General features: G+C 29.8%; 2 protein-coding genes across 2 annotated transcripts; one reads left to right on the forward strand and one right to left on the reverse strand.

Annotated features, from left to right (window-relative positions):
- Positions 1-7,470: 7,470 nt before the first annotated feature.
- On the forward strand, positions 7,471-10,648 carry LOC126686490 (laccase-6). The gene is made up of 6 exons (XM_050380549.2): positions 7,471-7,683; positions 7,800-7,951; positions 8,033-8,277; positions 8,821-8,949; positions 9,316-10,257; positions 10,342-10,648. Exons 1-6 carry the CDS (start codon positions 7,564-7,566, stop codon positions 10,470-10,472), a joined length of 1,719 nt encoding a protein of 572 aa, XP_050236506.1. The 5' UTR covers positions 7,471-7,563; the 3' UTR covers positions 10,473-10,648.
- A 2,391-nt stretch (positions 10,649-13,039) lies between these two features.
- LOC126686491 (pyridoxine/pyridoxamine 5'-phosphate oxidase 2) lies at positions 13,040-15,131 on the reverse strand. The gene is made up of 7 exons (XM_050380550.2): positions 14,965-15,131; positions 14,833-14,882; positions 14,680-14,737; positions 14,390-14,422; positions 14,184-14,279; positions 13,378-13,545; positions 13,040-13,306 (listed from the first exon to the last, which is right to left on the reverse strand). Exons 1-7 carry the CDS (start codon positions 15,064-15,066, stop codon positions 13,205-13,207), a joined length of 609 nt encoding a protein of 202 aa, XP_050236507.1. The 5' UTR covers positions 15,067-15,131; the 3' UTR covers positions 13,040-13,204.
- Positions 15,132-15,951: the final 820 nt, after the last annotated feature.

The raw sequence follows: 15,951 nt of genomic DNA on the forward strand, positions 1-15,951 counted from the left end.
TCTGGTTATCATACTGGTGTCATGAATCTTTTTGTAATTCTATTTTCACGTACGTTATCATCCAGTTATCATAAACTTATCATAATTCATTATCATCTAATTATCATACTCCAGTGTTATGATAACGACGTGATAATCAGAAACTATTTTATCATACATTATCATAGATATTATCATATATGTACCATAAATATTATCATCTCGTTATCATATGATAAAACATTATCATATGACACTATTTCTGTAAATTTTTTTCCATGTAAGTATCATATCATCATACTATATAAGCTTATCATTATATTATCATAAAAACATTATTGTACTATTATCATTATCGTACATTTGTATTATCATAAACTTATCATAATCATATAATGTTATGATAACGGTATGTTAATACAATGTTATTCATATGATAATCAGACACTGTTTTTTTAGTAAAAAATCAATTTTCTCTGCAGTGTTATGATACTTACATGATAATGCAGTGATGATACTCATATGATAATCAGAAGCTGTTTTTTTGCAAAAATCGTTTTTTTGTGCAGAAAATCGTTTTTAATACAGATTTTTAGATTTAGAATTGGAAAAATTCAAAAGTAATTTATTTAGATCTGAAAGTTAAAAGAAATCGTATTAATCATCACGAGTTGAGGAAAATCGCTAAAATCAAATATGAAAAACGGCGGAGCGACGGCGGGATGATGGCGGAACGACGACGGAGCGATGAATTAACGATGAAGAAGAAGAGAATAAAAATGAAGAAGAAATAAAGATAAAGAAGAAGAAGAAGAAAATGAAGAAAAAAATGGCGAAAAATAAAGAACAGAGAAGAAGAAAGCTAATTGAGAGGAAAGAGAAAAAGAGAGAGAAAAAAGAAAAGAAATGACAGCTGTCACTTATAAATTTCTAATAATATAATTAGAGTAAAATAATAATAATAAATAGGTATAATTATAATATAAATAGGTGTTAGAGTAAAATAGTAAATATATTAAAATAGTGAGGTATTTTCTCTATTTTTTCCTTGTTGAGATAGGAAATCATATTATTTTTAAAAAGAGAGTATTTTTCCTAATTTTCTCTAAAAAAAACCCACCTTAATTTTTTTTGCTGTTTATATCCTGATCTTATAAAAGCCATTTGTACCCAAATTTGAATTTTTATGTTTCGTCCCTATCCAAAAATACTAAAGTTACCTATTTTCAATTGAATTTTTTTTTAAATAATTCTTCAATTTATATTTATATACTAATTAGACGTTGATGTTATTAATAATATAAAAATACCATCTTTTAAAAAAAATTAAAGATAATAATAAATTTTAATAATTTTTTATTAATTTCAAAAAAATTCTATTCGGAGCCGCCACTCCTTCTCATAGGAGAAGGATCGGCGGCCGCTCCATCTGTGGAGAAGAAGCAGTTGCTCCTTCTCCAAACGGAGATGGAGCGGCCGCCGCTCCTTCTCATCGGAGAAGGAGCAACGGCGGTTTTTAGTTGGTTCCGGAAAGATTTTTTTAATTTTTTTAATTTTTTTTTAAAAAAATAATTAATTATTAAGCTATATTTGAAGGTATTTTTGTACAGTTAATAACATCAACGTCTAATTAGTATATAAATATAAATTGAAGGATTATCTTAAACTTTTTTTTCTAATGAAAAGAAATTATTTTAATACTTTTGGGTAGGGACGAAACATAAAAACACAAAACTGGATACAAATGATTTTTTCTCATGATCAGAGTATAAACGGAAAAAAATTTAAAGTGTGATCTTTTCAAGTGATTAGGCCATTTTATATTACCCTTCTCCAATTGTCAAAAAAAAAAAATATTACCCTTCTCCTAATCTTTAACTGCCAGGGAGGTGTAGCCCAAGTGGCTGAATCCTCTAAGTGCATTTCTGAGATCTCAATTTCGAGTTCCGCGCAGTTAACTTAAAACTCATTTAACATAATATATATCTAAAATTGACATAGATTAGATAATTGACATAGATTAGAGATCTATCTTTGAACAAAAAAAAAGTCCTTAACCAAAATTTAATGATGAAGCAGCCGTAAATTTAAGGCTACATTTTCTCTATCTTGAAGAGAATGATGCTGGCTGGATATGGATTTCAAATTTATAAAAAAATGAAATTGAAAATTTGAATAGTGATATTTTTATAATCTTTTTAAATTAAAAGTGTGCGAATTATATACATTTTGTGGGCATAATATGATAAAAATGGGCTAGAGGTCATGACTTATGTTAAAGATAATCTCACATTATTTAAGAGAATATATATAAATAAGTTTATAAGTATAAAATTTTAACCATCTATTTAACTAGTTTTAGTTATTAGGTCATGGTTAAACTTAAACACATTTTTCAAAGGGATTTTTATTCAAATAACAAACATTCAAATTGAATTTACTTTTATACTAATTCATATTTGATATTTTAAAACTACCATACAAAGAAGAATTTATTACTTTTATACCATTCATATAAATAGAACCCTAATAGTACAAACCTTCATAAACAAAATTATTTTCTCTCTCCTCAGATTTCTCTCTCTTTTCTCTCTCAACACACCTTTTGTTCTTTGCATCACTCCGCCTCCGCCGCCTCCGCCGTTCGGCCTTCGTCTCGCCGTTAGCTTTCTTTTATTGTTTTGATTTCAGATCTGAAATTTTTTATTCTTTTTTTATTTTCATATCTGTAATTTGTTTATTTATTACTGTTTTTTCACCATTAAACATGTATAAAGAGTATCTTTAAAGAATCTAATACTCATTTCATGTTATGTAGAATAATTTTGTGATTTTATGGAATAAAATTCTGTTATTTCTGCATTTTTTTGTGTTTCTGCGTTTTTTTATTCTGTAGAACGATTTCTTGATGATGATTGATTGTTGAATTACTATAATGTTACAGTATTGTTGATTTTATGTTGACTTTATGTTGATATTATGTCGATATCAACTAATTTTTTTATATTTTAACATTGAAAAAATAAGATAATATTGTCTGTGAAATCAACTAAAAAAAATTAAATTGAGACTAGAAAATGATATGGTAGCATCAAGGAGAAGACATATAGTGATGTTAAATTATTGTAATGTTACAGTGTTGATATTGTGTTGATTTTCGGTTGATATTTTGTTGATTTTATCATCGGCGAAGAAGACAATAATGATGTTAAATTATTGTAATGTTACAATGTTGATCTTATGTTGATATTGTGTTGATATTATGTTGATATTAATTTGATTTAACATTAATGAAAAAGAACACATTATATGTGAAATAAAATAAAAAAATTGAAATCAAATTGAAAAAATGTTAAAAAAATAAGAATTAGTGCAAAAAAGATTGAAAAATTTAAATTAGTTAATTTATTACATATGTTGATTTCGTGTTGATTTCATGTTGATATTAAAACTGACGAAAAATATCAGCAGTAAAAAAAAGTCAAAATCCAAAAAAATTAAAAAAAATCAAAAAAATCAAAAAAAAAATTGAAATTGAAATATGTGATACATATTAAATGCATGAATATAATGGTGAAAAAAAATTAAAAATGATGAAAGAAAATGATGGAAAATGTGAATTAATATAAAAAATAAAGTTTTTTTAAAAAGTAGTATATAAGAAAAGAAAGCTGGTATAAAATGTAAAGATTTAGAAAGGGTGGTAAAAAAGTAAATGTGGGTTGTTACATTATCACCAATTTATAATCAATTACTCCTACCAATTAATTAAAAATAATATTGCTAATAACTAATAAGCTTCGCTTATGATATACATCGTTTTACAGTATCACTATTTTCTTGTATATATGTAAGTTTTAAACTTTAGACAGACAATTTTTTATTAATAAATTTTAATAAAGAGCATTTTTTCTTTTATATCTGAATTTGGTATTTTTTTGTGAATCAATGATTATTGGATGCGTAAGTATATCGTTGAATCAATCAATTTTAAAAGTTTTAATCTGACATTATTTTTACTAATCAACTGATTTATAGATTTATTCTTACATTCCGCTACCTCATAAGGATAATTCCATATAACAAATGATGCAAACCATACATTATTCAATATATAAATTATCATAAGATCATTTGATATAAGGTTTTTTAATCTACAGATTATATTGTCATGTAGATATAGAAATTGTGGCCGGCCTCTACATGAATAATAGAAAATTTAGAGACAAGTGCTTGAAGTTTCTGAAGGATTAGTTTAGCTACTTTTAGTTTAAATAAATTAAGGTCAAATCTTGATCATCATCTATTATACATTATAAATGAGAAAAGGTGAACAGCTTTCTTATGTGTACATTATAATAATTAGGAAAATAACATAGATTATGAATGAGACTTGGACACTGATAGATGAACCTCAATAAAAAAACATTTAAATAGAAAGAAAACAAGTAAAGGAAGCAAACTAATATAGAGTTATATGTTTGTTAATTATATATTTAGAGTAATGGATCTTTACAAAATGAATTATTGATCAAGTGATGAAACTCTATAAGCCTACTTTTGGGTTAATTAGATTAAAATTTATTGTTTAAAAATTAAAAAACTTACTTTAGATATTATCAATAATATTTATTTGTAAATTATTCGAGTTTCTCTAACTTTTTAACGTGTGATTTATTCATATTTTCAATACTTTCTTCAGATGCGATGATCTTTTTTTAAAATGAGATAAACGCGACGATCTTAATTTTATTTACTACTCTAACTTTAGATTTTTCATATTCTCCACAAAATCAAAATAATCATCACGTTATAATTTTATATAAAAGAGAATTAGTCCTGATGTTTCAGAAAACTCAAACCCTTTCGCAGTTATGCAAAATAAGCTGCTTTTAAATTCAGTACTTTTAGCCCGATTTAATAGAATTGACTGTAACTTAAACCAATTTTAATAGTTGTTCAATTTAACATGTATATTTTTAATCTTTTAAATGGTGACTAAGAAAATTTATATAAAAATTGCTGTCAATTTTTAAAATCAGATGAAAAATTATCAAGTTAAAAAAAATTTGTAATATTTACAGAAAGTTGAAAAGGTCTGAATTTTTCTAGCCATTAGGCCAAAAATTTATAGATTTTGGAAGTATTTGATCAAGTGACTGATAATGAGATTCAAACCATTTTACTTAAAATTAATTGATTTGTATTAAATATTATTACTCTTCATATATCAATATATATTTTTTTGATGAATAATATCATTCATTTTCAGTTTGAGAATTAAATTATTTTATGTGTGTACTTATATTAGGCCACACTACATAAACTCATAATTATTATGAATTTTGGAACAATATATGTATGCATATATATAAAGTTATGCATAAAGAAAATGTAGCAACCAAGAATCTGAGACAAAAATTATAAACATCAAAAAAAAAGTTGAAGTTTGAGAAGAGAAAATTAAGTCGGGTAACACTGTAAATCACACTTACTCTGCATGCAGATTGCAGGCTGGAAACTTGAATTTGAAGTTACATTGACATTCGACACAATCATATAGTTTCCTAGAATCAATAAGTAGGGTCATTAAAATAATGTTTCTTGATTAGTAAACCAATTTTGACCTGTTTAAATTAATGTTCTTAATTATAATCTTGGATCCGATCTCGTTAGTTTTTTTTTTTGATGAATAGATCTCGTTAGTTAATACCATTTGATGTTATATCATTTTGTATTATTTTCACAATTAACGTTAATTATCCAATCATATATGATACTGAGGGCAGTGGCGGAACTAGAACTTTTTTTCATTCAGGGCTAAATCCCATTTGACTATAGTTCATCTCTGATCTCCCGACAGTCCAATTTCAGCTTCTCTCTAATCTTAATTTCACTATAAATTTACCTTTTTTGGAATTTTTCGGAAAACTCCAATAAAAGCCCAGACCGGAGTCTATCCCAGGCTTTATGTGATACCGCCTCTCCTGAAAGAGTGTTGCATTTAATACATTTTCTGTTTTTGAACTATTATTTGTATACCAAAGTACGTTGGCTACTGATATAAAAATGTTATAATTCACCGTGGGAGTTTAAGATTCAATTTCTTTTAAGTTGGACGGTAAAGTAAATAGTTAAAACGAGTTTGATCTTTCTTCCAAGAGTTCATTTATAAAGTTTCCACAAAGTGAAAATATGACTAAAATATGACTTTAATCATATATTTAAAGATAACTTTAGTCACATAAAATTAATGTTGAAGAAAATGTGGGAATAGCATGTAAGTAGAAATGAAGGTGTGGGGTTAATAGGAGGCGTGCACCAACATTGCTTATCAATATCTTACCCTACCTTTTACTGTGTAATTCTTCTTTAATTATTTGTGATTAACTATAAAGTGATTGACAAAAAATCTAGCTTCTTTACTTCTTTTGGACTATATACTATATGTTCATTAGAAAAATATCATATTATATAATTCAAATTCAAGTACAATCATCAAAATCTCAGTTAATTTGTAGCAATGTTCAGAAGTAAGCAGGGCTAGTGTACCTATTTTCGCAGCCAAGTGACATTATTTCACTGGAAATTTGTAGTTTGAAAGACTACCTTACTGCCAATCAAAATCAACATAAATCTTACAATTTAATAATCACGCCCCCAACATCTTATTATCACCACTCCATGTTACACAATCATCAAACCACCTGTCAAACATATCTATTTTATATACAAAATGAAGTTATTAGGTGAGGATCAAGAATTATCTCTAAACATACTATGTCACTGAAGCCCCTTTTGGAACAATTTCAATTCACAATTGAAATTCATTTATAAATGAATTCTATATAAAAATAATTTATAAATGGATTACACCGTTTGATTAATATTTTTTCGTTTTATTTTAAACGTTTTAGTGTTAATTTACACACAGTTTAAAAAGATATAATTCATACATTTTGTTCATATTTATCCTCATTTTTTTAATATGATTGTTGAGGGAGGAGCGGTTATGGGAAGATTTGAACCTACGACCTTGACAGTTTACTATTCAGTGCTTATACCATCTGAGCTGATGATAATTTTCACTACAGAAATTATGTAGAATAAAATTTTCACTACTCCAATAGTAAAGAACAATTTTTTTAATAATCATGCACATCTATTAATAACATTCATATATTAGATGAAATTTAGCACATTTCAACTAAATTCTTTGTATGAGCCCGCCGTGCATTTATATGATCCGAAGAGGCTGATCTGAAATTTTATTTAGTTATCAATAGTCCTGCAAATTTATATTTAACCATTAAAATAAATAGAACATAAAAATAAAATAAAAACTAAAAGGGTACTAAAAATGCTAAAAAACTTTTTAAAAAAGACATAAAAATGAAAACGAGACTTTCAAAATGAAAAAGACGTAGTAGTAATATATATGTATATATACCTTCACTTCACTCTCTTGCTATTAATTGGAAAACCAACCCCATTATTTATATATATATATATATATATACACTAATCTTTCAATAGCCTTTCAACTTGAGCAGCTCATCAAACTCTGTTTTCTCAAAGACAAACATGAGTAACCCTATAGCCACTTCATTTATCATATGCTTAAGCTTAATGTCCTATGCTTACATTGCTCACGCTAGACCACCTTGGCCTGCAGGCAGATCCACCAGATTCTACGACTTCAAGGTCTCTAAATATCTTATCAATTTTTTCACATGCATGCATGTTTATTTACACTCTATTATCATACTATATTTGCATAATGTTGTTTGAAAATAAGTTTACGATTTGATTACAATTAGATACACACAATGGCGGTTAAAAAACTGTGCAACACCAGAGAAATTGTGGCGGTGAATAATATGTACCCTGGACCCGTCGTTTATGCTCAAGAAGGCGATCGGATAATCGTCAAAGTCACGAACGAGTCGCCTTATAATGCCACCATTCACTGGTACAAGAACTAATATTAATATATTTTTGTGACTTTCTTTTGTATTTTTACGAGTTTTTAATGTTGTTTATTTTTTTTAAGGCACGGTGTTCGGCAGATACTATCATGTTGGTTCGATGGACCGTCGTATATAACTCAATGTCCGATTCAACCAGGCCAAACCTTCACTTACGAGTTCACATTAGTGAAGCAAAAAGGCACATTCTTTTGGCATGCTCATGTTTCTTGGCTTAGAGGCACTGTTTATGGTGCTCTTGTTGTTTACCCTAAATATGGCGTACCCTATCCATTTCCTTACCCTTACCAAGAGCATATTGTAGTTTTAGGTGAGTTATTAATATATGTGGCTCTTTTTATATTTAAAATTCGTAATATCGATGATATGAGGCCAGATACCTAATCATTGAAGGTCTAATGGTGTCAAAAAGCTAAATCTTTTCGATATTTTATAAATCTATCTAAAGATTTCAAAGTTTGTAAATCTATCCAATTGATAATTTCGTTGAAAGTTCATCCAATGTTTTTCAATCAATCTAATTTTTTCACCTTAATAAAATACACTTTTTCGTTTTATGTTCATTTTGAGCTTTAACTTGTTTTTTCTTAACTTCAACTACTGAAAGATTTAAAATTTAATTTTACGGTTTTTAGATTATGAGTTACATTTTACAGTTATGACAAATAAATATTGCCAACTAAATTCAACTGAAAATTTAGATAATTATATCGATTGCAAAAAAAAATTAAATTAATTTACAAAAAAATTGATTTTTGGAACCATTAAGCCGTCATTCAATTAATGTTTTGATAGCTAATATTAAATTTACACAAATATTTGCATATTGACTGCAATTTTCGGGCATGATTAGGGGAATATTGGCTCCAAGATATAGTTCAACTTGAGAGGCAAGTGACCGCAAGTGGAGGAGCTCCTCCACCTTCAGATGCCTATACTATAAATGGTCATCCTGGCCCTAACTACAACTGCTCTGCTAATGGTACCAATGTCTTACTTTTCATTTTGATTTTCTATAATTATTACATATTTGCATGCAGATATATGATTATGTCATTCAAAAGAAAAACAATTTTATATTCAACAGCTAGCAAAAAGTCTTTACAAAGGGAAAAAAAATAGTGGGTTCAATCTAATAATATAGTATCATTCATTTTTACCAATTTTTTTGTCATTTTTCTCTCTGACTTGCTAATCCCTAAACTAAGAATATAAACTAATCAAGTTCTGTTAAACAGTCTTTATAATTCAGTCGACACTTATTGAATATGCACTAACTTTCTTATATTAGGTTTTGTACTTTAATTTATTATAATGGATCAAATATTTATGAATATTGTTGTTTCAGATGCATATAAGATTGACGTGGTCCCTGGAAAGACCTACATGTTAAGGCTGATAAACGCAGGGTTAAACATGGAAAACTTCTTTGCAATTGCTAATCACAAATTAACAGTAGTAGAAGCCGACGCTGAGTACGTAAAACCATTCACCACGACCCGTGTAATGCTTGGACCTGGACAGACCATGAACGTCCTCGTCACGGCTGATCAGCCAATAGGAAAATATTCCATGGCTATGGGACCTTATATGTCAGCTCAAGGTGTTTCATTCCAAAACATATCGTCCATAGCCTACTTTCAATACTTAGGTGCTATCCCTAATAGCATATCATTACCCGCTAAATTACCCATCTTTAACGATAATTTAGCCGTTAAGACGATTATGGATGGACTAAAAGGCTTAAATACATCTAATGTTCCGAAGGAGATAGACAGTAATCTCTTTATCGCCATTGGACTAAACGTAAATAAGTGTAGGTCTAAGAAGCCACAACAGAATTGTCAAGGTCAAAACAATGGTACCATGGCAGCTTCTATGAACAATGTGAGTTTCATTAAGCCAACAGTTTCAGTTTTGGAAGCCTATTACAAAGGAATTGAGGGATACTTCACTGATGATTTTCCTGCCGCACCCCTTAGATTCTATGACTTTGTAAATGGGGCACCTAATAATGCGCCAAATGATACAAACTCGATGAATGGAACTAGGTCTAAGGTCCTTGAGTTTGGAACCAGGGTGCAGATCATCCTGCAGGACACCGGAACAGTGACAACTGAGAATCACCCGATTCATCTCCATGGCTATAGTTTCTATGTCGTCGGTTATGGCACCGGTAACTATAATCCACAAACAGCAAATTTCAATCTTGTGGATCCACCATATATGAACACAATTGGAGTTCCAGTTGGGGGATGGGCAGCAATTCGCTTTGTAGCTGACAATCCAGGTAAGTTTAAACAATTTAATCATAAATTAGAAACATGATATTAAGTTTATAATACTAACTGTATGAATATATATATCACTGTAGGTGTTTGGTTCATGCACTGTCACTTCGATGTGCATCAATCATGGGGATTAGGTACAGTGCTTATAGTGAAAAATGGAAAAGGACATCTAGAGACCTTGCCCCATCCTCCTGCAGATCTGCCAAGGTGCTAGAGACTTTCCAATAAAATGGTTGTGAAGTTTGGGTCAAGAAGTGTTCAAAAAAGAACTTTTGAGTCAAGAATTCTTTTGGCAAAAGTGTGTATTGTGATCATTTTCTTTTAAATCAGCAAATTGTGGGTGTAGAAAAGAAAAAAATTGGATTAATAAAACTAAAAAAAAGTCTCATATACCATGTCTTTTAGCACATCAAAACAGTTTTCATATGCATTAGAATGGGTGTTGTACCTTCCTGCCTAAGACATAAATGTAACAATGTCTGAACTAATAATCATATTGTCGACAAGCATGTAACAAAAGCAGCTTATGCAAACCTAATAACTGGCAGACTTCAGACCATCCAAACCTAAAAGCAGGCTCAAAATACGTACTTTTTAAAGAAGATTTTGTCTAGAAAGGCAGAAGAGCGTATGCGGAATAATTATCTTAGCAATTCTCTTTCCGCATCCAAAAAGGAATGCGGGTAACATACTAAAAGCAAATATTTCAAATATGCTAATTTCAAGAAAGAAAAAAAAAACTATATCCAACTGAAAAATTCTTATATAGACTTTGTCCAACACATCATTGATCACATACTGATAATATAACACATCATCACTAAAAAAATATAAAAAAAATATTAATTCAATTATATACAGATGACGCGGTGGATGTAGTCTATATAAGTATTTCTTCTCAAACAAATTAACTAGGTTGTGACTAGATGCCATGCTTATAAAATGTCTCAAATGTTTTTGCATCAGAGATGTGAATGCAAGCTATAATATTGTATTAATACAGCATTCAAACCACTAATTATATAAATATCTAAGAAACAACAGTTTTTGACTTTTGACTCTTAATCATTTATAACGAGACAAGTTACTTAAAATGGTATTATATTGATAAGATAAACTAACCCATAAAATATTGAGATAAGATATGAGCCTACTACGAATAGCTAATTCAACCTTATTATTTAAAGTTTAGTTCATCCACCAATTGATAACAGACTATGTACCCCAGACTAAACCAATCCCAACCAGCCACCAGTATGATCATTGCCAGTCACCACCATCATCATGAATCATGATCATGGATATAGTCATATATCGAACTATGAACAGTCCATATTTTTCCCTTTCTTAAATGTTAGTTAGATATACCAGGTAAGCCCTACATAGTCTCATCAAACGTAAAGAAAAATAAATTTCAATACATTAAGCTAATTAGTTGTTTAAAGTACATTGACTTGGACAAAAAAAAACTTAATACCTTCCTTGATTATTTTATTAATCATGTTGTAGAATCTTATCTTGATAACAAGCCAAAGAAATATTTTAAGACCGTCTCTAAAGTAGATAGAAAAGCATCCGCCCTAAGTCCAAAATTGCGTCTCTCCAAGCAGAGTATCACAATCTAATAGATTCTTTTGTGATTAACATGTCCACTTCTGACTTATTATTGGCCAGAAAAGCAGGTTATATTAATCTTCTGTAATTCGGAAAACTTTGTGTTCTGTACAATTTTAAGAAACCCTAGGCCTTTAAAGTCTGTACATAAGTGTTGGTAGAACTTTAGTTACTGGTTATGAACTTATTGCAATTAAACTAATAGCCTAATAACCGAGTTTCTACGTAGTAATAAAGATCAAGAATGTCTCACAAGTTGAAAACATGGATGAGTTGGAGTTGCTTGCATACATAACTTGTGTGATGCACACATTGTCCTAGTCAAACCGTCTGACTGAAAACTCTCAAGATAGACCATTTTTTTCAAATGAAACAGATCAATTTCCCATAATTCTAACAATCAAAGGCCATCTCCTAAGTTGATAATAACAGAGAAATATAATAAATAGCATATTGCAAAAACATAAAAGCATTCCGGGAGAAAATTAAGCATTAATGGAGAACGTCATGGGGATTGAGAAGTACCTTAAATGAAATTCCTTTCCACTAGATGCGTCCTTTTGAATTGAACTCCGGATTGTCAGATTCCACAGAACAAATCTGGCAAATTTGTACCGTTCTAGCACTTTCTTTAATAAACAGAAGCAATCTTCAACTGCCTAAAGTAATACACTTGAAATATTGAAATAAAAACAATATGTCCTAATACACTTGTACTTTCGTACAAGAATAATTTTTAATGAAAATGAAGTTAGTACTATCATTCTCATTAAAATTACATGAAAAGAATGACAACCTATGTACCACAGAATCCAGTACTCTAATGTAGTACAATAAACTTCGAAAAGTACAATATTGTCTGGAGGATACATATTGTAAAGTACAACGGCACAATATAGATAAGAAAATAGTATTTTACCATATATACAACAATTTTGACCAAATTTCTGAGTGCAACAGATAAACTCCATATTGCAGCAGAAGTCCAATAAAACAGTAAGCATTGGAGAGTGCACACAAAAATTTGAAATACCTCTAGTAATCAGACATTTTAACTACGTATAAGACCAAAATCATGTTTTTATCAACAAAGTTGATTTCAGAGTTTCTGAACAACATTAAATTATAAGGAAAAGTTTAAATGATTAAGCTATTTCTGGCGTCCTATTTTAGAAAGTTAGAAACTATGAATTTACAACTTATTCAGAGGGACCAATGAGAATTAATTTATAATCAACTGCATATAACAATTAATAGTTTCAAAACAACAACTCGTATCTGTATATAACAATTGATAGTTTCGAAACAACAACTCGTATCTGCATGCAGAGTTTATGGATTGATCCTCTCTGAATTCCAACAATTTTCTCCATTGACATTTTGCCCAAAGGTATACATTGTTCTCTGACTACTCTTCAAATTCAAGTAATCAACCTGTGAATTGAGGAGTTAATAGAGAAACCAGAAGCAACACCGCAATTTCAAGATCAAAGAAGCCATCAAACCTGCTGCGGATCTAAGACTAGGAGGCAAAAAGCAGCAACTGGACCTGCAGAAGGATCCAGAAAAAGTTCATCGGAAGTTTGCTCACTTAAGCAAGGAAGACCTGGATTAGGACCCAGGTACTGAAGTCTTGATCTTACAGAACTGGCAAACCAAGATTTCTCTCTAAGCTGCATCAATGTCCACAGAATTCAAATTCTTTAGAGCCAAGGTAGTTCAAGATATGTAATTGCTGAATAATGAAGGAATTGGCGGGAAGTATTAGGCTCATAAGTGAAGGTACGTTTCCATAGTATTATAGACAAGAAATATCTTATACAATAATGTGTTTCAAAGTCTCTAACTTAAAGTATCTTCCAGATGTTAGTCTTGACATTAGCTCATTATGAAGTACCCATTTAGCAGGAATATGAAGATCCTTTTACCGTTATTATTTATTTATGCTATGTTCAAAAGCAATAACCAAACCAAGGTAATGATCCCCATTAGCCATGAAGTTTGACAAATCTATCATCTCAAGAATGTCATCTTTTCATAAACTATTTCAATTCTCTCATTCTCTTACACAGACATGGTTTTCTTGTACATAATTTCAGTTGCTCATCTAACCACAAGTATTATAAAACTAAAGTTTACTTGCAAATAAGATCTATTAAAACTATGGCTTTAAAATCTCACTCATAGATGACAAAATTACCATCTTTATTATTAACTGAAAGGATTAAATTGGAAAAATTAAGCTACTCGCAGAAATTGTATCAATTAAACATGATTTGGATCATTGTGCCAAAAATAGAATCAAGAATACCTGAAGCTTCACTGGATCAAAATGTGATCCATCAATAACATCAACTCTTCCATTGATTCGAAACTGCTCCCATGAGTCGGTAAAATACCAACATATCTAGAAAAAGACAGTGAAAATAAAACGAACCAATCTTTGAGTGAAAAAATGAATGTGATATACTAGATAAGGAATGAAAAAGTAAAACAGAAAAGGCGCAGGTCTACTACCTCAGAAAACGAACATTGCTTAAGTTCTTCAATCTGCACCGTAAAGCCAAACAAAGAAACTAAAAAAAGCGAATGCGGCATTTGATTATTATCTATTTACAAATCTATTATAATACTTGTACAATTCTTCATGCATTTGCAATTATAAATCTATCAAACAAGTCTAATTTCGGTAAATAGAAAATTTTATTTTGCAGCACTTCTCATTGGAGATGCAGTGGTTATAGAACGACTTGTAGTTCACAAAAACAGATTAAGAACATTAATTGATAAAATAAAACAAGTTAAACCTTGCGAGTTCTTGAATCAGTGTTGATCTGGATTTTATCGCTGTTCTCTACAAATCCTCTGCAGGCAACAATGCCACAATCAAATATGTTTCATTTTTCGAGACGAATTTCAAACCTAAACCGTGATATATACAATTATAGAGGGAATAGAACCTGAAAACGACGGTGCGATTCGAAGGTCTACCGTCAGATCCAATTGTAGCCTGAAAAAATGGAAAACAATTCCGGCAAACGAGTGTTGGAGCGGTGTGTTTATGAATGAAAATGCTGAGAGAAGAGACGAACCAATTGGAAGTAGGAAGAGTGCTTGAGGTGTGAATTTGACGCCAATGCGTTTATTAGAAGCTGCTTCCATGGAGCTGCTGTTACTGTTACTGATGCTGCCATATTTTTTTCATTCTGCTGCTTCAAGTTTTCTTTTCAATTTAATCCTTTCTGTTCTTGGGCCATATTTGTAGAAGTCGATAAGTTTGGGGTTGTTTTCGCTAAGGCTTAATCATTTAAAAATGGCTTAATCACCAAAAAAAACCTCCACCTTTTAGCCCCTTTTCAAATGCACCCTGACGTTGCAATTTTGTCAGTTGCACCCTAATTCGCACCTTTGGTTTTCATTTCCACCCTCAAGTACTAAATTGATCTCTTTTTCATTTGAAAAAAGTTAAAATAAGTCATCCATTTTTAACTTTTTATGTAGAAAAGAGTTCAAACGAGTACTTTATAAGAGTTTTTATGAATTTTTTCCAAGTGAAACAAGTCCAATTTGATTTTGAGGGTGGAATTGAAATCCAAAGGTGCGAATTAGGGTGCAACTGACAAAATTGCAACGTCAGGGTGCAACTGAAAAGGGGCTAAAAGGTGAGGGTTTTTTTGGTGATTAAACCTTTAAAAATAGTTCATTTTTTCGACCTTTTTTGTTTTGTAGTGTAAACTTTCAGAATCGTCAATTTTATTCTATTTTTTTCATTTGAAGTTTCAATTATAAATATTTATTTAAATTAGTGTCAAAAAAAAGTCAAATATGTCATTCATATGGTTTCAATTCATTTTTTTACTATCGAGAATTCCAAACACTAAAAATATATTTGAAACTTTTCCACTCTAATTTAAACAAATAACTAAAATTGAAATTGAAAACTGATAACTGATAACTTTAAAACTTAGATCATACATGAAAATATTAAAAAAAAAATTGATAATTAAACCATTTCATTTAAGTGTTTTCTTAATCGTTTTACAGTAAGTTGAACATCGGCATCATGTATCATTCATATC

The sequence above is a fragment of the Mercurialis annua genome, linkage group LG6 (assembly GCF_937616625.2).
Source record: "Mercurialis annua linkage group LG6, ddMerAnnu1.2, whole genome shotgun sequence".
Taxonomy (NCBI): Eukaryota; Viridiplantae; Streptophyta; class Magnoliopsida; order Malpighiales; family Euphorbiaceae; genus Mercurialis; species Mercurialis annua.

Bases quoted from the DNA above. Each gene is read 5' to 3' on its own strand.
- LOC126686490 (XM_050380549.2), top strand. From the start codon at position 7,564: ATGAGTAACCCTATAGCCACTTCATTTATCATATGCTTAAGCTTAATG. The intron at 7,952-8,032 runs GTACAAGAACTA...ATTTTTTTTAAG, and splicing joins TATAATGCCACCATTCACTG to GCACGGTGTTCGGCAGATAC. The intron at 8,950-9,315 runs GTACCAATGTCT...TTGTTGTTTCAG, and splicing joins CTACAACTGCTCTGCTAATG to ATGCATATAAGATTGACGTG.
- LOC126686491 (XM_050380550.2), bottom strand. From the start codon at position 15,066: ATGGCAGCATCAGTAACAGTAACAGCAGCTCCATGGAAGCAGCTTCTA. The intron at 14,423-14,679 runs GTTTAACTTGTT...TTTACGGTGCAG, and splicing joins CTGATTCAAGAACTCGCAAG to ATTGAAGAACTTAAGCAATG. The intron at 14,280-14,389 runs GTAGTAGACCTG...GTCTTTTTCTAG, and splicing joins AGCAATGTTCGTTTTCTGAG to ATATGTTGGTATTTTACCGA.